General features: G+C 54.1%; 8 protein-coding genes across 8 annotated transcripts; 3 read left to right on the plus strand and 5 right to left on the minus strand.

The window, feature by feature from the left end:
- Positions 1 to 1,090: 1,090 nt before the first annotated feature.
- On the plus strand, positions 1,091 to 5,901 carry J7T54_004326 (ATP-dependent bile acid permease-like protein; the record flags this gene model as incomplete). The annotated part of the gene is made up of 3 exons (XM_051504232.1): positions 1,091 to 4,307; positions 4,410 to 5,272; positions 5,332 to 5,901. 3 exons carry the CDS (start codon positions 1,091 to 1,093, stop codon positions 5,899 to 5,901), a joined length of 4,650 nt encoding a protein of 1,549 aa, XP_051364155.1.
- A 166-nt stretch (positions 5,902 to 6,067) lies between these two features.
- On the minus strand, positions 6,068 to 6,400 carry J7T54_004327 (uncharacterized protein; the record flags this gene model as incomplete). Its single annotated transcript, XM_051504233.1, has 2 exons — positions 6,068 to 6,229; positions 6,305 to 6,400. 2 exons carry the CDS (start codon positions 6,398 to 6,400, stop codon positions 6,068 to 6,070), a joined length of 258 nt encoding a protein of 85 aa, XP_051364156.1.
- A 602-nt stretch (positions 6,401 to 7,002) lies between these two features.
- J7T54_004328 (ATPase family AAA domain-containing protein 3B-like protein) lies at positions 7,003 to 9,485 on the minus strand (the record flags this gene model as incomplete). The annotated part of the gene is made up of 2 exons (XM_051504234.1): positions 7,003 to 9,200; positions 9,251 to 9,485. The coding sequence occupies 2 exons, from the start codon at positions 9,483 to 9,485 to the stop codon at positions 7,003 to 7,005; spliced, it is 2,433 nt and encodes an 810-aa protein (XP_051364157.1).
- Positions 9,486 to 10,090: 605 nt separating this feature from the next.
- J7T54_004329 (uncharacterized protein) lies at positions 10,091 to 11,597 on the minus strand (the record flags this gene model as incomplete). The annotated part of the gene is made up of 2 exons (XM_051504235.1): positions 10,091 to 11,460; positions 11,513 to 11,597. 2 exons carry the CDS (start codon positions 11,595 to 11,597, stop codon positions 10,091 to 10,093), a joined length of 1,455 nt encoding a protein of 484 aa, XP_051364158.1.
- A 434-nt stretch (positions 11,598 to 12,031) lies between these two features.
- On the plus strand, positions 12,032 to 14,841 carry J7T54_004330 (uncharacterized protein; the record flags this gene model as incomplete). The annotated part of the gene is made up of 4 exons (XM_051504236.1): positions 12,032 to 13,799; positions 14,061 to 14,570; positions 14,637 to 14,701; positions 14,824 to 14,841. 4 exons carry the CDS (start codon positions 12,032 to 12,034, stop codon positions 14,839 to 14,841), a joined length of 2,361 nt encoding a protein of 786 aa, XP_051364159.1.
- A 631-nt stretch (positions 14,842 to 15,472) lies between these two features.
- Positions 15,473 to 16,826, minus strand: J7T54_004331 (uncharacterized protein; the record flags this gene model as incomplete). The annotated part of the gene is made up of 6 exons (XM_051504237.1): positions 15,473 to 15,586; positions 15,639 to 16,058; positions 16,110 to 16,304; positions 16,358 to 16,536; positions 16,649 to 16,690; positions 16,754 to 16,826. 6 exons carry the CDS (start codon positions 16,824 to 16,826, stop codon positions 15,473 to 15,475), a joined length of 1,023 nt encoding a protein of 340 aa, XP_051364160.1.
- Positions 16,827 to 17,905: 1,079 nt separating this feature from the next.
- Positions 17,906 to 19,278, minus strand: J7T54_004332 (uncharacterized protein; the record flags this gene model as incomplete). Its single annotated transcript, XM_051504238.1, has 2 exons — positions 17,906 to 18,364; positions 18,964 to 19,278. The coding sequence occupies 2 exons, from the start codon at positions 19,276 to 19,278 to the stop codon at positions 17,906 to 17,908; spliced, it is 774 nt and encodes a 257-aa protein (XP_051364161.1).
- A 566-nt stretch (positions 19,279 to 19,844) lies between these two features.
- Positions 19,845 to 21,211, plus strand: J7T54_004333 (uncharacterized protein; the record flags this gene model as incomplete). The annotated part of the gene is made up of 2 exons (XM_051504239.1): positions 19,845 to 20,331; positions 20,397 to 21,211. The coding sequence occupies 2 exons, from the start codon at positions 19,845 to 19,847 to the stop codon at positions 21,209 to 21,211; spliced, it is 1,302 nt and encodes a 433-aa protein (XP_051364162.1).
- Positions 21,212 to 21,391: the final 180 nt, after the last annotated feature.

A 21,391-nucleotide genomic window follows, 5' to 3' on the forward strand; every position in this document is an offset into this window, starting at 1 on the left:
GTGGAGGGGAAGGATGGCAGAGTACTATTTGACTTACTACCTTATTAGCATACCAGTAATAATAAGGTAGTGGTGGTAGTGGTGGTGCCCTTGAATCATCAGAGAACATGGCCATGCTGACGAGTTGCAGCCAGCAAGTGCAACCTCGAACAGATATAACCGTGCCTGCCTGCCTGTAATCACTCGTAGGCCAGGCAGCAACAGACGTCACGAGGGGCTGGTAGAGATTGTTTCGGAGAATATGCTCTGCTGGTCATTGACGAGATCATTAACCCAACACTCCTTCACGCTGCACTTGTCGCGAGGCACCCCCCTCTATTTTGGCGCCGGCGGTGATTCATACCGGCAGCACCTTGTGCAAGATCGATTGGTGCAACGGCAGACCAAATATCTGTTCGCATTCGCTTCGACGAACCATAGGCCAATTCGCATTTTGAGCCACTTCTTCATGAGTCACCCCGACCGCCTTCAATACTTGTGATTAGCAGGTCGAGCTTCAAGGACTAGGTCAGAGGCAGTACTCGATCCAGACAGGCAGTCTTCCTCGTGCAGGAAGCTCCAGGCTCCAGCTGCGCGCGCCTGCACCATCGTGCGGAGAGGTGCCGCTCACGAGCCCGTCACCGTGGCTCCGGCACTGTTTCTACCGTATGCGCGATGTGGTTCAAAGTACTGACACGACGCAGATGGCGCAAGGTCTCGAGAAAGAGACAGCCCGGTCCAGTCGCTTCCGCCGTCCCATCCCGAGTGTGATTCAAATGTACAAGCAAGGGTGTGACTGTGAACGAGCTCGTGAGTGAGAACTAGCCATCTGGAAGGAGTTGCCGGTCATCTTCATCAGCTAAAGGGCGAGCGCGCCCCTGTCGTCGCCATATTCTTCTCATCACGATATTATCGCACATTCTTTTCTTTCTGGCTCCAGCTCATCTTCGTGGCTGCTTCAGCGCCGTCAACGAGCCGACGCGTCTTCTACCTACATTTGTTACTGAGCGCGCCAACCACCAGTGGAACGACGGAAGTTCTCCCAGTTGACACAGCGGCTCTAATATACAATACACTCGTTCCTCATGCTGCACGCGGTACTGGGGTCCGCATGATTGGAAACTACGGGAATCGACACATTATGGTTCCGGCGGAGCACATGGCCTTACTGCCATTCTCTGCGATTGGCCTTGGTCTCACTGGTCTGTTCACGGTGCCAGCTATTGTCGCTATAGTGAGACAGACTCGAAAAGGCGCTCCAAGAGATCAATTCTACGAGGACGAGGACGGGAAAAGCTCTCCCGAAGCAATTGCCAATTTCTCGAACCGTGTGCCCAAAGCTCTTGTCCTCTTCTTCTCTGCGGTTGGGCTCGGTACTTCCATTGCCACCGCTGTTCTCACAGCCCTCAACCCAGCACGCGAGGGCTTATTTTACGAGAACTGGCTCCTTTCCGCTTCATGGTGCCTCGTGTCCCAGCAAGCAACGATAATTTGGGCCATTCACGCCCCGGTGGAGGCCCACGATCTCGGGGTGTGGACATTCGGCTCAGCCCTGGTAACGGTCATTACGGCTGTCTTGCAAGCGTTTGACGTGGGCGATCACTTGAGACGCAAGAATAATGTCGCCTTGGTCCTCCGAATCATCAACGTGGTAGCAGCTCTCGCCACGCTCTTTGTCAGTATCTCGATCCCTCGACGACCCGAAGTATTCTTCCGCGACCAGCCTGTGGACGCTCAACGGACCACCACTGTGCTCAGTCGCTATACTTGGACATGGGTGCGGCAGATCATTGACTTGGCTAGTAAGAAGGGTGATCTCGAGGAGAGAGACATACCCCAACCTGATCACACTATCCGTGTGGATGCGGTCATGGCGGAGTGGAATTCACATGGCTACACAAAAGAGCTGATATGGTCGATACTTCACTGCTACCGATGGCGCTTTACCCTGCAATGGAGCGTTACTATATTCAGATGTGGTCTGGGAATTGGCCCCTTTTGGACCATGTTGCAGCTCATCAATCTCCTGCAGGAACGGGGCGGCGGAGGCTCGCCATCTCTCCTTCTCTGGGGCCTCGTCATTCTGCTTGGCGTGTTTTCTCTCTCCGGAGAGTGGATTGATGGATGGGTCCACTACTACTCTGTTGCCATGATCTCCCAGCCCCTGAAGGCTCAATTGTCTGCGCTGGTCTACGAGAAATCTCTCCGCCGGAAAAATGTCAAAGCTGCTGACAAACCGAAAGAGACCGAAGCCCCTCCGTTTGTTGTTGGGGAGGAGCCAGAAGAGCCCTCCGATGCCGTGCCTGTAGCAGAGTCGACCGAAGAGCCACCATCCTCGCCTGATCAGACCGGTGTGCTCAAGTCGCGCCAGGCTATTGTCAATCTGGTGGGCGTGGATACCAGACGCATCGCCGACTTCTGCGCGATCCAATTCTTCATTATCAGCAGTCTTGGGAAACTTGTCGTCTCCTCCGGGTTTCTTATACAACTGCTTGGCTGGATACCTTTCATCGTCGGCATGGCCGCTTGGGCCATAGTACTGCCGTTCAACACGTACTTTGCCAAGAGGTACGTGCGACTTTCGCAGGTATTGATGCATGTTCGCGACGACAAGCTTGCTGTGCTGAATGAAGCGTTGCTGGGAATACGACAGATCAAGTTTGCGGCCCTTGAGAAACAATGGGAGAAGCGCATCATGGACATGAGAGACAAAGAGCTGGCCGTGACTTGGAGCATGTTTCTCGGTGACGTTGTGATCTTTGGCTGCTGTGTTGCTAGTCCCATCCTTCTCGCAGCTGCTGCACTGGCCTCTTACTCCCTCTTGCACGGTGGGTTGACACCCTCTATTGCCTTTGTCAGCATTGGTATCTTCAACTCCCTTGAAATGACTCTTGGTGCACTACCCGAGGTTCTGACCGTGGGCTTTGATACTCTTGTGTCGGTCCGTCGCGTGGGCGAGTATCTCAAGGGCCCCGAGAAGAGAAAGATCGTGTCTCAAGGACCTTTCGTCGCTTTTGAGAATGCGACAATTGCCTGGCCTGTGGATGACGAGGTAGACGAGGAGGACCGATTCTTCCTCCGGGACCTGAACTTCTCATTCCCATCCGGAGAGCTCTCTGTCGTCTCAGGCAAGACAGGAACTGGCAAAAGCCTGATTCTTTCCGCCCTCATCGGCGAGGTCGATCTCGTTGACGGCAAAGTCACTGTGCCGCCTACTGTAGCACCCACAGAACGGCATGACGAGAACGCACACCCCGGCAACTGGATCCTCCCTGGCTCGATGGCATACGTCGCCCAAACGCCGTGGTTGGAGAGCGCTTCGTTGCGCGACAATATTCTATTCGGTCTGCCCTTTGTCGAGTCACGTTACAACCTGGTCCTTGACGTGTGCGCCCTCAAGAAAGATCTGCATATTCTCAGCGACGGAGATAAGACTGAGCTGGGCGCCAACGGTATCAACCTAAGCGGAGGCCAGAAGTGGAGGATTTCTTTGGCTCGGGCCATCTACTCGCGTGCCGAGATCTTGATCATGGACGACATCTTCAGCGCTGTGGACGCCCACGTCGGGCGCGAGATCTTCGACAAGTGCATCGGAGGGACCATCTGTGAGGGCCGAACCCGCATCCTGGCCACTCATCACTTCGCCCTCGTGCAGCCTTTGACTAAACTTTTCGTCGTGCTTGGCGAGGGCTGCGTTCTTCACGTCGGCTTGACGTCTGCCCTGGAAGAGGAGGGGATTTTGGAGCGAGTCAAGAGCCACGAGCAAAAGGGGTCGGATCAAGAGGATTGTACTGCCGGGTCGTATATCGTCGTCAGCTCAGAAACCTCCGTTACCGAGACTCCCGATGATCACGGCGAGGTCGACGGCAAGCCCGCACAGAGGGACAATGCCACCGATGAAGTGGCCAAGAAATTTATCCAGGACGAGACCCGCGAGACCGGTACCGTCAAGTCTCATGTGTATTTGAATTACATGCGTGACTGCAGTGGCCGGTTCCTCTGGGCGATATTGGCCCTCGTTTACATTGCCTTTGAGGCAGGCAACGTCGGTAGAAGCTGGTGGGTACGAATCTGGACCGGTGGACAAGGGAAGCAGCACCAGCAGACGGCCGCCAATGTCCATGAAGAGCATGGGCATGAATACGGCTTTGCGCTCCAACAATCGACATTCCCCGCCTATTCAGGCCCCTTAGTGGCTGAAGCCAATGGCGACCTTGGATTTTACCTGTCCATATATGTCGCTCTCTCTTTGGGAGCTGGACTAATCGGGACATTGCGCTTCTTTTGGGGCTTTGCACTGAGCATTAGGGGCTCACGTGTGCTCTTCAGTAAGATATTGCACACTGTGATCCGGACGCCGCTCCGATGGCTGGATACGGTCCCTGTTGGTCGCATCCTAAACCGGCTGACTTCTGACTTTGACATTATAGACCAGCGGCTGGCCATGGACCTGGGCATGTTCTTCACGCACATTCTCATGCTCGGTGGCGTCTGCGTAGCGGCCGCCCTTGTCTCGCCGTACATATTGCCGTTGTCTGCTGCCCTCATCATTCTGTCAGGCGCCATAGGCAAGAAGTACCTGGAATGCGCCCGTCCGCTGAAGCGTCTGGAGAGTACGAGCAAATCGCCCGTCTTTGAGCTGTTCAACGCCACCCTGTCTGGCATACCTACTCTCAGGGGCTTTCAGAAGACAGATGTTTACATTGAGCGCATGTACCGGAGCCTGGACATTTGGGACACTGTCAGCCTCTACAGGTGGAACGCCACGCGATGGGTTGGGTTTCGCATGGCTCTTGTTGGGACAGTGTTTACCACGACTGTTGGCATCGTCGTGATTGTCAGCCCTCAAGTGGACGCGGCCATGGCGGGATTCACCTTGTCCTTCGCGCTCGCCTTCTCAGGCACCATGCTCATGGCAATTCGCACCTACACCAGTCTTGAACTGAACATGAACGCAACGGAGCGCGTCATTGAGTATTGTCAACTGGAAACGGAGCCCCAGGGCGGCCAGGAACCACCAGCTGCGTGGCCGACGTCAGGGCGTGTGGAGGTTGATAATCTTGTCGTAGGCTACGCGACTGACCTGCCACCGGTGTTGAAGGGGTTGTCTTTCAGCGTCCAGAACAATGAACGAGTTGGCATTGTTGGTCGTACGGGCGCTGGAAAATCTTCCTTGACACTGGCCATATTCCGCTTCTTGGAAGCGAGGTCGGGCACTGTCACTATCGATGGACTCGACATTTCAAAGATTAATCTTCACGCATTGCGGTCGCGCTTGGCCATCATTCCCCAGGTTAGTGCTTTCTGGCGCGACACATCTATCACGAGCGTTTACTAATGATCTGACTGCAGGACCCAGTACTGTTCTCTGGAACCATCCGGAGCAACCTCGACCCATTCAATGACCGCACAGATGACGACTTGCGCGAGGCACTAGCACGAGTACACCTCGTAGACTCGGCCGTCCCTACGCCGGCCAACGGACCAGCTTCGGCCGCTGCATCGACGCTTGGACTCCAGAACACAAACGTATTCCGCGACCTGTCGAGTGCCGTCTCTGAATCGGGAGGCAACCTGTCGCAGGGCCAGCGGCAGCTCCTCTGCCTGGCTCGTGCCATCGTATCCCGACCCAAGATTATGCTGTTAGACGAGGCGACTTCCGCCGTCGACATGAAGACCGACGCGCTCATCCAGCGCAGCATCCGCGAAGAGTTCACAGGGAGCACCCTCATCGTCATCGCGCATCGTCTCAGCACGATTGCTGACTTCGACCGTGTCCTCGTCCTCAAGGACGGTGTAGCAGCCGAGTTCGGCACACCCAAGGAGCTCTGGGAGCAAGAAGGAGGCAGCATATTCAAAGACATGTGCGAACAGAATGGCGAAAAGGAGAAATTGCGGCAGACTGTATATGGAGAGATATAAAGACGCTTCGATCACCGGAAAGTTAGACAGTAATACTACTGCATCAATTCATTTCCCACTCCCTTCCTCATCTTGAACCAACAGGAACCCAATGACTTCCAAATTGGGTACCCAAAGCCGTCATCAGTCACGGCTGGTCGGCGCGTTTGAGGCATACATAGAGGCGTTAACCCTGACTAGCACTCACCGCCGCCGGCAGAAGCGTACCCATAACTATACTCAGCGGCTTGACGTAGCCCAGCACAAAGTGTCCGCCTGGCGACTGGGCGTCCCGCTGCGCCACCAGGGCTTTCGCCCGTTCCTTGTCGGAGATGTGTTGCTTCTCGCTCTGCTCGTGCTCTTCGACTTGGGTCGCCGAGCTGGGCTACGTGGCCTTTTGTTGCTCGTATGTCCGCGCGAGGACGCGGTCGTAGCGCTTGGCCGCGGGCGACTTGAACATGGAGGACAGGGACTTGCAAAAGGAGGCGCGCTCCTTTTCCTTGTGGTCTTCAGAGGCCATGCTGAGCAGCTCAATGTGTGTATCCCGATTTCTTTGTATGCATCAATGGGAGGCCAGGGGAGTATTTGTTAGTGATGTGCGTGGGAGGGAGCAGTGGGAAGGGGGTGGGCGGGTCAGCTACAATACCTGAGGAACATCCGCCGATGCCGCTCATCTATTTACTCCCATCTTTCCACAGAGCGCAAGGCAGTCCTCGAAGCTTTCTTACCAAACCAAACTGGCTCTTTTCCCTTTTCAGGGGATGCTGGTTTCTGCACAGCCACTCTTTGAGAAAGGAACCACGTAGTCGTCACGGGGCCTCGGCCAGGCCCAGATTCGGAAAGATCCGTTAGGAAGCTTGGCTACTACAGAGCATGGGGCAGCTACGAAGCATTGGCATGCAGCTATGCGGCGTGGTTCTTGACCCTGCCAAGGATTTGTAATCCAGAGATCTTTGGAGTGTGAATAAACATTGGCGAGGGCTTCATTAGTTAAGCTTCTCCATGTCAGATAAGTAAGTCGTCGTTGCATTTGATGGACAATCTGTTAAGTAGTACCAAAGATAACACGCCCTTTCATCAGTCGCGCATGAGGCTGAGAGAACCTGACATCTCGCACGGCTCTCAAGAGCTGAACGTGTCATCGGGCATCGAATCCCTGATGAAATCCTTGAACGAGGCGCTCAGCTTGACAACTGCCCGCACGTGCTTCTCCGTGATCGTGATCTTGTCCAATCCTTCCTCCGCGGCCTCCGCCTCCGCCAGTGCCAGAGCCGTCTGCATTGCGTTGCGAATCTCGCGGCCGTTCCAGGTTAGGTCGCGCACGTCGCGACTCTCCCAAATATAGTCCTTGGCTGCCACCGAGACATGCACCTTGCCCCCAGAGTCGCGCTTCAGGCGTTCAAAATTGTTGTCCCAGATGCGTTCACGGTCCTCGTTGCGCAGGTTCTTGTAGTGCAGGGCGACGTGGATGCGGGACATGAAGGCCTTGTCGAAGGCGCCAACGCGGTTGGTCGAGATGATGATGCAGCCACGGTAGTATTCAAGAGCGCGCAAGAAAACGGAGACGAGTCCATTGCGATCAATGTCACGGGCACGTCGTCGCTCAAGGTAGACGTCCGCCTCATCAAGTAGCACGAGGGCTCCATAGCGCTGGCCTAGGTCGAGGAAGTAGTTGAGATTCTGTTCCACCCGCCAAGAGTCGATACCTAGATCGCCAGCAGTGAGCGATAGCAGAGGTCGGCCCGTGAGCTCTGCAATACACTCAGCGGTACACGTCTTTCCGACGCCGGGCTCGCCGTGGAGCAAGAAGATCCGACCATCGCCCTTATGCTTGATAAAGTCGTTTCCCCATGGTTTGATCATGCCGTCGGCATTGGCTGCAAACTGACCGATGAGAGCCTTGACTGTCACCTTAATGTCTTCATCGATCATCAGTGACTTGAACGCATTCTTATCAGTCTCAACAGGCTTCAGATGGGCGATGTTGAGGTGGCCCCACCGGCGATTGCCCAGGATGAAACCTGGAACAGTGTTGCTCAACAGAACATAGAACAGATCATCATCTGGAGGAGTGTCCCTGGTTGGATCAAGGTCTTCGTATCCAAACCAGGGGCTGCAACTCTCCCCAGCTGGCCTCACGTCGGCACAATTGTCACATGTGCAGCGCGGAGGAGACTTTGGCAGATGGTCTTTTGGGGGTGGGCGAACAGGGCGTTCCCGGCGTGGGGACGGTATGTCAACGTCCATAGACGGTGGGCCCATGTTCATGAACTTCTCGAGACCAGTAATGTCGCAGACAACACGGCTTGACATAAAGCCACAGGGCCCGCCAGCATGTCTAGCTCTGTCACCCGACTCGACGAGATGTCCATCATATTGCATGTACTTTGGTCCTTGGAGAAGGTCCCAGTACATCTTGCCCTCGGCAAGACACTTATCATACATGGGCAGGCCATTTTGCGCCTCAAGATCCTCCTTCCAATAGGCAGCAGGAACAACGGGCAGCGTACTGATGGCCTGCTCACCAAGCCAGGGTGGGACGGTAAAAGACTCCATGAAGCGCTCAACTCGGGCGCCCCCAGATTCAAGAAGCCAGCCATTGACCTTGATGGGATCGGCATCCCCGCCACAGATAATGTGGCTTACAATATATGGAGTCCATACGTTGAAACGCTTTGCGTAGACGACAGAGCCCGGCTTGAGAAGCAGCCAGAAGTACTTGAATGTGGCCAACGGCACATCAAGTTTGTGGAGTTCTTCTTCTTTGCGGACACCGGAGCTCTGGTTTGTTTCCAGGAAGTTCAGAAGTACATCGATGTGAGCTGACGTGGTCGCTGCGTACTCTGCTGAATGTGTCTCAGGCTGGTTGTTGCGATATGTAGACAGTTCCTGGCGATGGTGGTAGAGGATACGGTATGGTGAGGGGATCTTTAGTGTCTCCTCTGACAGCTTGAAGAACGGGTAGTATGCTACGACAGCTTTGAGGGCGCTCTTGAGATGCTCGGACCAGATTGTCATCTCGGCATCTCGCATGACCACAAAAGGGGAGACCACCTCGTCCACCTCACTCTCTGAGCCGCTGGCATAGTCGCGTGTGTTGCCAAAAGCCGCAGTGACAGGCTGGCGGACCACCCTGTCCCGACGACGATAAGAACGGACGGGGCCCGGATCGCGGCGCGAATTGACATGTGTGGTAATTTCGATGATCGGCCTTTGTTCTGGCTCAGCGTTCTCGCTATCTCCTTGGCCAACATGTGGGTGATCGTTGGCAAGGATTTTTGATTCAAGGATGCGGTTGAAAGGCTTCGTGCTTTGCCGGACTGGCCATGTCAGCAACGCGACTTAAATGGCGTAGGAGGCAGGGACTTACGAGCGAACATTCTGTTACGGCGCCCAAGATATTCCACCGTATGGACCACAGGAGGGACTTTGCCATCCACTTGAATGTAGCCAGGGTACAAGTGTTGCATCCGGCGAGGTCGACGGCGTTGTCGAGGCGGACTGGCATCGGAGAAGCAGCTCACGTCCGAGGCACTGTCGTCCTCAGAGTCTCCAAAGACCTGCACGCGCTCGGTAGCCATCGTATCGGCAGTAGGATGCAGCATGTAGCAAACAATGTAGGGTGAGTTGCTGCGTCGAGAACAACTGTAAAACGGGACAAGACGATGGGGGTATGAACGAAGCTCATTATATAGACCATCCCAGCATACCCATGAGAAACGCCATATAGTCGCAGCCAGCCGAGGAGAGACCGTATCTGCTGCAGCCTGCAGTGTGGACAGGACAGTTCTAGGCACCAGTCGCCCTGTCGCTGCACCAAGGTGACCAAAGTGCGTCTTGGATTGGTTGACAACGAAGCGTTGGAACATGCATGCAAGCGAACGAGGAGGCTTTCTTGATGAATGACCAGGAGGGCGTACAACCGGTTTGCGAACCAGGGCTGAGCGGCAGATGGGACCTCTCGTATGCTTCGGCTGCCAGCAACTGAGTCACAAGTACAACAGCTCCAGGCAGCCAAAGCGGGGCATAACCTGGCTGTAGCCTGCGGTGAAGTTGCTACACTATACAAGTGTCTTTCAGCTCGGGTGAGATTCGAGGCCTCTAGTTGCAGATCTTGATTCAGTAGGGCTGCAGGCTGCATGCCGCTTGCATCGAAGGTGGACGCCTTGCTGTCAGCCAGGACTGGACACCCACCTCTCCCGCAGCGCTCTCAGCCAGACGCCCTCGTCTCAGAAGAATTTGTGTGGGCGGCGTGGGCGAGAAGAAACTTGCAGCAGGTCAGCGTGAGCTTGCAAGCTTTCGTCCATCCGTCGTCTTGCGCAATGCCAAGCTTGATGGACACATCTGCGATCTTGTCCCCATCAATTCGGTAAGGTAGGCTCAGCATGTTACCAGACGCTTCGGTCTGCTGCTCGACATGTATCCCCAATTGCCGTACTAGCTCTAGAAAGGCTACCATGGCATTGTCGAATTTTCGGTGCATGAATGTGAGGCCGAGAGGCATGTCGCCAGAGCTGAACAGCTCAAGTGCATGCTTCTTGGGTGGCGGCTGCACGGTGCCGCGGTTTCCGCTCCTGTTTGATGAGGAAGTCGCTACATCGTATCGGATGATCCTAGAGGTGCTGCCCATGGGCTGGGCTTCGTAACCCTGGAATTTGTACGCGAGCTTGTCTGCAACAGTGACCAAGAGAAGCAGAGCATGGCCCCATGCGGCGTTGATTTCCGGCCAGTCGACTGGTTTGTTAGACAGCCGACCAAGTCTCAGGCCATTGATCGTCGCAAAGCTACCATCGTGGCTGATGCAGAACGTGTCGTTATAGATGTTGGATCGCTGCAGCTTTTCCAGGAGCTGCGAGTCGTTGCTGTATTTGACGTTGACGCTGTCCCTTTCTGCTTGAAAGTCGGCCATTTTGGCAGCAAAGTCGTTGCGTTCTCGCCAGAACAACTCCTCCTCCATGTCCAGCTTGCGTGCTTCCTCCTCCAATTCGAGAATCTCAGTGTCAAGAGTGTCCTTTTCAGCCTCCAATCTCCTGAGCTCTGTCGTAGCCTGCTCTTTGTCCGTCAGGGCCTTTCTGGTCGCTTCTTGCTGTGCCTTGATATTCTCTTTGCTTGGTTTGTTCGCTTGTACATGTCGCAAGTGTTTCACGTAGGAATCTCGCTCCTTGAGCGCTGTGTTTAGTCGCTTTTGGAACCCTTCAACCAGCATGTCTCCGCAGTCGACACATATTGGATGATCTATGTCTGACCGTGATGACAATATTTCGAATAAACGATCAATCTTTCCCATATCGGTGGCCGGCGTTCGATCCTTTGTAGCGCGGTTGCTGTCCGCCTGTGCAAGTTGTGGGGGAACGGTCGCTGGCTCGGGAGGCATCTGCGAATGCCCGACTTGGGATTCGGTCAGGTAGATGAATGACATGGCGGAGTCGCGGCGAGAGCCTCCATGATTCCGCGTGAAGATTGGTTGTGGGTTATTGCGGGAGACCTTGTCATAAAGCGCTTTGCGAGCCGATGCCTGGGCGGCAGGCTTTGCAGACGGTTGGTTCGTAGACGGTCTTTCGTCTTGTGGAGTGCTCGAAGCTGGCAGAGATGTCAGGGACTATGGGAGGTGAAGAGGAAATTAGGAACGGACAGATGAGGAGGTCGTAGGCAGCTGGATTAAGATCTTCGAGGGACCCGTCCAGCTTCAGTGGCTGGCGGCACTTCTGACAATACATGGTGATGTGACTCTTCGCATGGGTACTCGCTCTGATGGTAGGCCCGCGTGCTTCCAAATTGTCAATAAACGATAGAAACGTTCGGGTTGAAGGCGCGTGTCAGCGATTTGTAGGATGGTGACGCGTGTAGGAAGAGGTCAACTTCGGGTGGCTTCAAGCTGGAGGAGCTGCCTAAAGTTGACCGAATCGGAGACTCTGAGTTGGAGCTTGGGGAGCGCCGCCCCACTGGCGTGACGTTATGAGGAAGGAGGCTACTGCAACCTCTTAACGCGCCTGCCCCTTGTTCACCCGCGTATTTTCGCGTCGTTGCTTGTCCAACCGCCCATGATTTTACAACTCACGCCCCTTCACTCGTCTTCAATGGCAGGATCCAAACTGGACTTTTTTCGGACTTTGCAAAGCCGTTTGTGTGGGACCGCTACTCATGTCGCACGATGGACTCACCACCGGCGAAGCGACTAAAGCTGACCGCCTATGATCCCTACGACGAGAGGGACCCAAGTGATGAAGATGAAGGCGACGAGTTGGAGCTGGAACCGGAGGAGGTGTCTGAGATGCGACACCCCGACTATGTTCTCGAAAGGAAGCGAGCGCGAGCTATGACGCGATATGAGCAAGCGATGGCTGGGATTATCGCCAAATACAGCCGGGACTTTGAGGACGTGGGCGATGAGCTGGACCTCAGTACAGGAGCGATTGTTGTCGACCGTGGCCACCTCAGAAACATGCGATACGACACTGATCTCGGAATGGAGAACGATTCAGGCGAAGATGAGTGCGAGGACAAGGACGAGGGCGTCCTTCTGTGCGACATATCCGACGATTGGGGCGACCAGCCAGCTGTTGCAACTCAACAGGCGGACAGTGTTTTTTTGGGAGGGCTCGAAACTGCTTCATCGGTATCGGAAAAACGCCGACCAAAGCATACCATGCAAAAGCCAAAGCCACGGAAAGGTCGACCTGCAAAATCCGCGAAAGACTTCGGGGCAACATCGATCTGGGCACCCGAGGCCGGCGACGAAGATGACTGGGTGCCCTATCCGAGAAGACGGAAGAGCACAATGGGGCAATCGCGCAGAGCCATGGCGATGCCAAACGTTGATGAAGATGGTCGGGTGTCTGCCACCGACCGGGACGCAGGCTCCGGTACTGGACTTGACGAGAACCCTGATAATCTCAAGACAAATGGCATAGGATCACATGCGGAATATGCACTTGCAAGCAAACCGCATCAACCAATTATGCAGACCCGGGCGGCGGATACTACTCAAAATTTACGGAAAGATGCATCTTCGAAACCAAGACGGGTCATGGACAATCGCGCACAATCCCCCTCCAAGCCCAAGCCTGTCCCAGATATCAATGGAAATATGGTCGAGGGTGGGCACCAGAACTCCGCAGAGGACGATGTACATGCGAATTCAAAAAGCCTCCGTCGATCGGGGAGAGGACGAAGACAAGTTGAGTTCCTGGGCAAGGTCGCGTGGCCCAAGCGCAAGGAGCGAGAAAGCAAAGATGTCATTGACATCGCTCTGAGGAGTGGCAACACTGGCGATTCCGAGTGTAACAGGCGAGAGCCCAACGCTATCGAGCTGAAAGCGACAAGGGGCGCTGGCAACAATGAAGACCCCGAAGAGTACCGCGACTGCAACGCAAGCGCTATACATGGTGATCTGGTCGGGTCGTCTTGCTTCGTGATTGCTATTCCGACGCGAGTTCGCTGCGACGAGTACCAACATGTTGAAGACATACCAGACGATTCAACCCCCCCAACGCCTCCCGAGTCCAGTCAGGAAGCATCATATGTGGACATGGGACATAAAGATGTCTCTGTCGAGCGAATGACCATTCCTGATTCCGAGTCTGAGCCTCTGTCTGTTTTAGACGCGAATACACGCCAATCGCCATGTGACGCCTCTGGGTCAGACACGAGCCACTTGACTCAACCTACAAATCCAGCAGTTCCCCCGTCGAGACCTGACTCGCCTTCGGGCTATACACCCATTGCAGCGGAAACGTCCGTGAGCCAAGGTGCTGAATCTGCGAGCTCGATGGCTATGGTTCCACCTGACGACAACGTGGCAGACCAAGATCTGGCGGACCACCAAAGACCTGATGAGGCCACAGAGAACGAGGACACAAGCTCCAGGTCAGCCAACAATGCGCCGGCTGGCGAGCCGAGCAATGCCACTCTGGAAACCGGTAGGTCTCCAGCTCGCCGGAGACGGGGCCGACCAAGGAAGAACCAGTCACTCTCAGTCAACATCAGCAGTGGCAGTGAAACCAATGCGGCATCTTTACCTACTGGGCCAGAAGTTGAGCCTGATCTTCCACCGCCATCTGAGCAGGTGTCAAAACGCAAAAGGGGCAGACCGAGACAGTCGTTGGCTATCCCGGAAGAGGAACTGCCGCAAGCACCATTGTTGAAAACTCCGGTTGACTCGACACCGCTCATTGAGCCAGACGCGGAGCATCTGCATGACATTGAGACAATGTTGAACGGCACTCCCGAGCTGCGTGAACTCACGATAGAGGATGTAACATTTGCTGCAGCTGATGTCACTGAAGCTGAAGATACCGAGACTACTTCAGGAGCACAGGATACTATCTTGGAGAACGACAAAGCTCCCACCGTTGATGCCGAGGTAATTAAGGATGCGGATGTTGGGCCTGCTGCCGAAGCGCAGCCCGATTCATTCCCACCACAACTTCAAACCAACGGAGACGGTCTACAGCAGACCATCTTCGACTCTGACGACCCGCCTCCCTTCTTAACAGATGAGCTTGAAGACCCAGATACGGCGCGGTCACAGCTACCCCCTCTTGTGGTGTCTCCAAACCCCGAGAAAACGTTGGAACCTGGCATGGAGCCCAACCACCTCATGCCTTCTCGCGACTCAGACGTTGCATCGTCAAGTCCGTCACGGCGACTCAAGCGCCTATCCTTAGCGAAACCATCTACCCCCCGACATCGTACGATCAAAAAGACGAAGGGTGCTTCTTCATCTCGACAATCTCTCGTATCATTGCTATCAACAGCCGATGCCGAGGAGGACGAGCTGCTTCGCAGCGATGTGTCATCACCTCTTGTTGGCCACAGCGCGGTACTGGGAGGCAGAAAAGGCGTCACGCCCATCAAGAGTAATTGGAAACCTAGTATCCTCACCACAGAGGTGTATCGTACACCAATCAGAAAGAAAGGGAAACGAGACCGCGTGCCTACCAGCATGGCGCAGGACCCTAGTAAAGGGCAGAGAACTTGTGGCGTGGACGGGTATCGATGCGAGACAGACTTTTGTTTCACGTGCTTACAATAAAGCAACCAATCTTTTACTAAACATACGCTGACAATCCGGCATGAAGAGGATGTTGAAAATCATGTATTGAACGCTTTCTCCAGTGACCGCACGACCACTCACCAATAGCAATAATAATAAAAAAACCATTCCTGTAAGAACCGACAAACCTGAAGCTTGCCCTCAGTGGCCGAACCTTCGCTGCGCCGGTGTCCAGAACGCCCCGATAATACCTTGTCCTGTGCTGCCTCGTCCGTGACACAATGCGTATTTCTGGTTTCGGGCTAGACAGCGTCTGAGCTTCGGATTTGGAAGAGGATGCTGCTCGTGGGTTTCTTCGTCTGCACCGCCAGAAGAAGATACTACAAAATGATTCAGGTGGCAAACGCCGGCCATTTGTAGTATCACGTAGCTGCACGCTACAATTTCGCGTTGTTGGCGACAAGGATAACGGTGCCAAAATCTTCACATTCAGCCCAACTCCATGGGGGAAGGGTTGGGAAGATTGAGTGGCGGCAGGGTAGACGGCACAGTCGAGGCGCTTCCTCCCGACTTAGAGACCACAGCGGCGGGTTTCTTCTAGGCCTTGCTCGCAGATCCGTTTGTGCTCGTCAGGCTTTGCTTAAATGCCTCAGTGTCGCGGACGGGGTCAAAGTAGGGATGTCCTTGGGCCTCCTTCGCAGTGAGTCGTTCCTGCATTTATGTCAGCAATGGGCGCAGATACCACTCAAAGAGCATTGGTTACCTGGTGATCGTAGCGAAGGAGTTTGTCGAGGAAATCGATCGCTTCGTTGGAGACGAAACGCTGGTTCTCCGACGTGACAAAGCTATGCCATGGCTTCTTCTGGAAACGTCCTAGAATGTCGTCATACTGGGTATCTAGTTCAATCTCGTACTTGTCGAGGTAGTCAAAGAGATCATCGGTGCCGAGCACCTTGGCAATCTTGACCAGCTGGTCAGAGTTGCTTTGGCCGTGGAAGAAAGGCTCTTTGCGGAAGATCATAGATGCGAACATGGCTCCCAGACTCCACATGTCGAGGCTGTAGTCATATTCTTGAAAGTCCACCAGCAACTCTGGTCCTTTGAAGTAGCGCGACGCAACACGGACATTGTATTCAGTCCCGGGGTGGTAGAACTCGGCCAGACCCCAGTCGATGAGGCGTAGCTGTTTTGGTCAGCATAGGAATACTTCGCTAGATTTGAAGTAAATTCGGACCTTTCTGTTCTCATGGTCGATCATGACGTTGTGTGGCTTGACGTCTCTGTGCATAATGCCCTTGCTGTGGCAGAAGTCCAGCGCCTTCAGGAGCTCGAGGATATAAAAGCGGACATCGACGTCGTTGAACTTGGGATAGAGACTTCGGAAGTCGGTGTTGTTGACATATTCAAATATGAGAGACGGCGTCTTGCTCTACCCACGAGTTAGTCGAGTTTTTCCTTGATCGTACGTTGTTCTTTGCCCACCTGTGAGTCCCGTACGACGTCCAGCAACGCAACCACGTTGGGACCCCCGGCCAGGTTCTGGAGGATCTTGATCTCACGCTTGATCTTCTTCTTCTTAACCGGCTTGAGGACCTTGATGACGCATTTTTGATAATTGACGACGTTGATTCCTTCGAAGACTTCTGAGTACTTTCCCCGACCTGTTCCGAATTGCGTCAGCGGGATGACCCCACGTAAATAATGTCGGCACCCTGCCTGCACAGATCACGCCGATGCAGGCAGGGGAGAACAGTACGAGGAACCCAAACATACCGATCTTTCTGACGACTTCGTAGTTCTCGAGGACGCCCCAGCCTAATTTGCGGGGTCAGTCTAATTGGCAAATTTGGAGGGCACGCGGGACGCGCGAGCACGTACTGATGTTAACACTGTCATAGTCCCAGTAGCTGCGAGGCATGCTCTGGTTGACGTCGGCGTAGACCCGCGCCATCTTGTCGGGTGGGCGTCGCGCAGCGGCGACGCAGGGTCGTTTTAAGGCGGGTTGTTGTGTTGGTTGGAAGAGGGCAATCGCAGTCGTCGGAGGGGCGCGCACCAGCGGTGATGATTCACGTCGTGTATTAAAATTTGTGCGCTACACCGCGTGATGTGCTGCTATACAATATGTTCAGCGAACACGGCCGATCGCAGCCCGCGTTGGATGAGCAAATGCTGGCAATGAACGTGATGGAAGGGTGGTCAACGAATGCAGCTCGAGTTCCACCGGGCACAACAGTCACCTTGGCCTGACCAGGTGGAGGGGCTGAACTGAGGGAGGGACAGGGCGGCCCAGTGCCAAGACGTGATTACACCGATAAGCCCATTGATAAGTAGATAAGAACGGTCTCGCCCTCCAGTGGCTTCTATATCAACTGATCAAGCTCGGAAGCAATTGCGAGGCTTGAATATCATAAGGTAAGGTACCTTAGCTGTGCAATTTATTTCCGCCGCTAGCCGACTGGCACTGGGCTAACAAAGTCTGGTCCCTTCACATTTGAAATGCAGGTCTGCGGCGGTCAGATGGCACTATTCCCAAGCCCTTTGCCTCGCAAGCTGTTTCTAAATAAAGCCATTAACTTCACAACAGGTACATGTCAAGCACTAATTAAGGTGCAGTCGCAGCAGAATATGGTGCCGGCCTAGTTGATTTCGGGACGAACTAATGAAAGAGTCTGGAACGCCATCGCTATGCCACCCAACACGGAATCAATACTGGTTTCAGAAAATCATTGACCCTGTGCGCCGTCAGTCAACAGACCCCAAAGTATATGTGTAGCTTGAATGGTAGACAGAGTAATTTCAGAGAGAAGATTATTTGCTCGACATGTCGTGGCTGCAAGGACGTCAACACTAGACAAGCTAGTGCTTCCTCCATCCTCAACCTCGATCCGACTAAGGATGACGATACGAATGGTTTTCATCATATCAAAGAGAAGAAATGGAGAAGGAGGCTTACATGCGGTAAATCGAACCATTTGTTCAACTTCAAGAGTGAGGGTCTGCTTGCCCCAAAACGCCGCGAAAAGTCAATCGTCAATCGTACTCGAGCGAGTCCAAGCCCTTGTCGACCACATCCCACGTTCGCTTGCGTAGATCCGGCTTCGGCTCAGCTGGCTTCCGGGTCTTCTTTCGCTTTTTGCTGCTTCTGAAATTTGTTGGCAGATCTGCCTCCTTCAGCTGCGTCGAGTCTGTCCGAACATCCGTATCCTCAGCAGCTGTGCTATTTGTCTGGTTCTTTGCTTTTGCGGCATCCTTCTCCAGTTGTCGACGGAGAGTTTTGAGTTCCGAATGTCGGAACATCTCTATTTGAGCATTTGTTAAAGTCCGCTTGACGCCATCATTATAGTAGCCTAGATCATCTTGCTCTTCTTCTGCCCAATCATCTTCCTGATGATTAGTGGCGTCGACAGCCGAAGGCTTCACAAATGTACCCTCAAAATGGGCGACAGCCGGGTCTGAGAAATGAGATTCGAAAAAGGCACTAAGCTCATGCTATGTCATTAGTCTTCGTCTGTCGTCTTGAGGGAGATGACTAACTTGAGCAATATTGGGTGCTTGGATCGATGACATGGTAATGGTTGAAATTGGTCGCCGCAGTCCATGCGCACGGCGTCAGGTTGAGTGCCGCCAGGCGCGAGCTTGGAACGCGTCACGTGCACGCGCTCACGCGACAAGCCAGAGCTCTCAGCCCGGGACTTCAGTTTCTCTCGCAATACTCCGTGCAAAATCCAGACACCAAGGAAAGAGGTGCCCCGATATTATTGAGCGGTACTGCGGCGACTGAACAGTGCTGTGGCGAGCGTTGGGTGGGGTGAATCAATTCCTTAGAAGTGCCAGCGCGCTTTCGAACGCTTGGACAACCTGCTCGTCTTGAAGGATGAGCATATCTCCGTGCGGAACATAGAAGCATTTCCTTACAGTGGTCTTGTTTACGCTCCATTGCAGTTTCTGACAAGTTGACGTAGCGTCTGCGTGTCTGTAGTCTCTTCACTGCGCGTTCATCGTCGTGTGAAGACGCCGCGGAGGCCCACGCTTGGAAATACTGGACTGAGGTCAGTTCGGATTGTCAAAGAAGATTAAGGTCGGCCTACTCTAGACAGCTCCTCTGCCTCTTTCAGGATCTCCTTCTCACGTGCGTCTGCCTGCTCCAGTGCGTCTTCGTACCGCCTCTCAAAGTCGTCCCAATCAAAGACGGCAGGCAAGTCAGGTGAATCGGGTGTTTTGGAGGTTCTGCCACTCGCGACATTATCTGACTCCGGTGTCTTGTCGGCAACTTTAATTCCGTTTGCTTGGGGTCCAGCTTCTAGCACCTCGGGCACCTCAGGTAGCGACGGCGACTCTTCTTCGTCTTGTAGCTTGCTTTTGGGCGAATGCTCGCCGCTCGCTGTTTCGGACCGGGGCTCCATCGTACTGTCAACGGCATATGACGTTCAGTGGACACCAAACCATAGGTAGTACCGTATGAAAGTGAAAGAGGACGAGGCCATGGAGTGGAAAACGATGAGAGGTGCCCAATTCACAGGTTGCTCGGCGCAGGAAGAATGCGCGTCACGTCCGAACGCTCGCGCCTTCCGCGTATAACGGACCGCTATGCTGTATCCACAGCGCTGGTTTGCGCCTATTGCCCGCCACAGCGCCCGCCCAGCGTTCACACCACCTCGTGACGCCACCCTTCTTCACTCAACATCACAATCCCAGGTCAATGTTAACGGTCACATGTCCTCTTCATCTACCAACTTACTTAGGTAATCTTTGCATCGGTCCAAAATCCAATGCTATCACTACAAGATCATTTCAGTAATTGCCAAATCTGTCTGACTAAATTTCTCACACCTACATATGCCACCGAACACAACGGGTGTGACCCTGCGATCTGACGATGGAATGCAACATATGTCGTCGAGGCCACGATCCGAAGCGCCTGCCTTTCCTTTGCGCTACTGACGGACGCAACCAACTGTACGAGCCTCGAATGAGACACGTACAAGTTCTTCTTGAGACCGATGCCTTGCGCAAGCAGCTCCAGGACTCGCTGAAGGAGCCAGCAGCGCCAAGCAGCGCGGAACTTATCACCCTGAAGCATCAACAGATGATCACTGAGGAGCACACAACCAAGATACTTGATGCCGCCAACAAACTTCGCAATGATATTTCGACAGCTCGGGCTGAGCTACAGGAGAGAAGGGCAGCGTTATCCCGGCGCAAGTCAGACCTCGCCGCCATGGCCGACGGCTCTAAAGAGCGCAGGTCGAAGCTGATAACAGACCAAGAGCGAGCAATCGCCACCAAACGATTCAACTGGTCACAATCTGCCGAGAGCATGGCTGGAACGCGTGCATTTCTCGGGGCTGAAGCGGCCAACTTGTATGGTCTGAAGCGAGTTGCTCGCAAGGGCAGCAGGGGCGCTTATGACTATTACGTGGGTCGAGTGCCTGCGGTAGATCTGGTCTCGATGAACAGTACGTCACCCTTTTCGTTCGTCTCATAGTCCTCTGGATATATGTATCATCCTGACACCTCAAAGGCTCGAGCCCAGAGCAGATCACGACCTCACTAGGACATATTGTTCACATCTTGCTGATTGCGACGTATTACTTCTCTATTCGGCTGCCCGCTGAAACAACACCTCCTCACCGCGATTATCCGTTTCCAACTATACTCAGCCTCTCGAACTCTTACCGCCATGCGGACTTGCCGTTTCCTGGGCATTCTGGCCCCACGACACCCACTGCTCTCGCCCCTGGTAGCGAACCAACAGCAATGCCGTTGCCCCATGCCCGCCCGCTGTATGTGAGCAAACCGCTTCCGCAGCTTTTGAGGGAAGACCCAGCCGCGTACTCCTACTTCCTGGAAGGAGTCGCTCTCCTCGCTTACAACATCGCTTGGCTATGCAGCACCCAGGGGATCATGGTAGGGGAGAAGAATCCCTTTGACGAGGTATGCCAGATAGGGCGCAACTTATATAACCTCCTCATACAACGCAACAGCGCGGAGATTGCGAGCCTGCCAGTCCCAGAAGCCATCAAGATCAAGAATGCCAGCGCGGGAAGAGACTCATCAAGTCCAACATGGATAGGGCGCTACTCTCACGGCACCATGTACTACTTCCTTGGCGGACCAGAGGGGACGGAGTTAATCAAGAGCTTCAAGTTGCCCAGCCCGCTGAAGCTGGCGGATAAACTCAAGAGGAAATTGATTGGCGATGCAGCAGCTCCGGATTGGGAGATGCTGGAGGACGAAGCTTGGAAGGTGGATGAAGTGCCTGATCCGGCGCAAGTCACTCCGATGGAAACCGAAACCACGACCACCACAGGGCTCACGCGCACGTCTAGAGGATGAACCAAGGTTAAGTAATCATGCAGTGGCTGCTGACATTAAGCAAGACAAAATCAAACGCCTGGTATCATAATTCGGGCAGATTCTATGGCACCTAGATCCAAACCCGCACAGCTCATCCTGAGACCCAAACCACGATTCCAACGTGGTGCAGATGAATCTATATTCTATAGACACACTCAA

This window comes from Emericellopsis cladophorae (genome assembly GCF_022114955.1).
Source record: "Emericellopsis cladophorae strain MUM 19.33 chromosome Unknown NODE_8_length_656085_cov_119_647849, whole genome shotgun sequence".
NCBI classification, from domain to species: Eukaryota; Fungi; Ascomycota; class Sordariomycetes; order Hypocreales; family Bionectriaceae; genus Emericellopsis; species Emericellopsis cladophorae.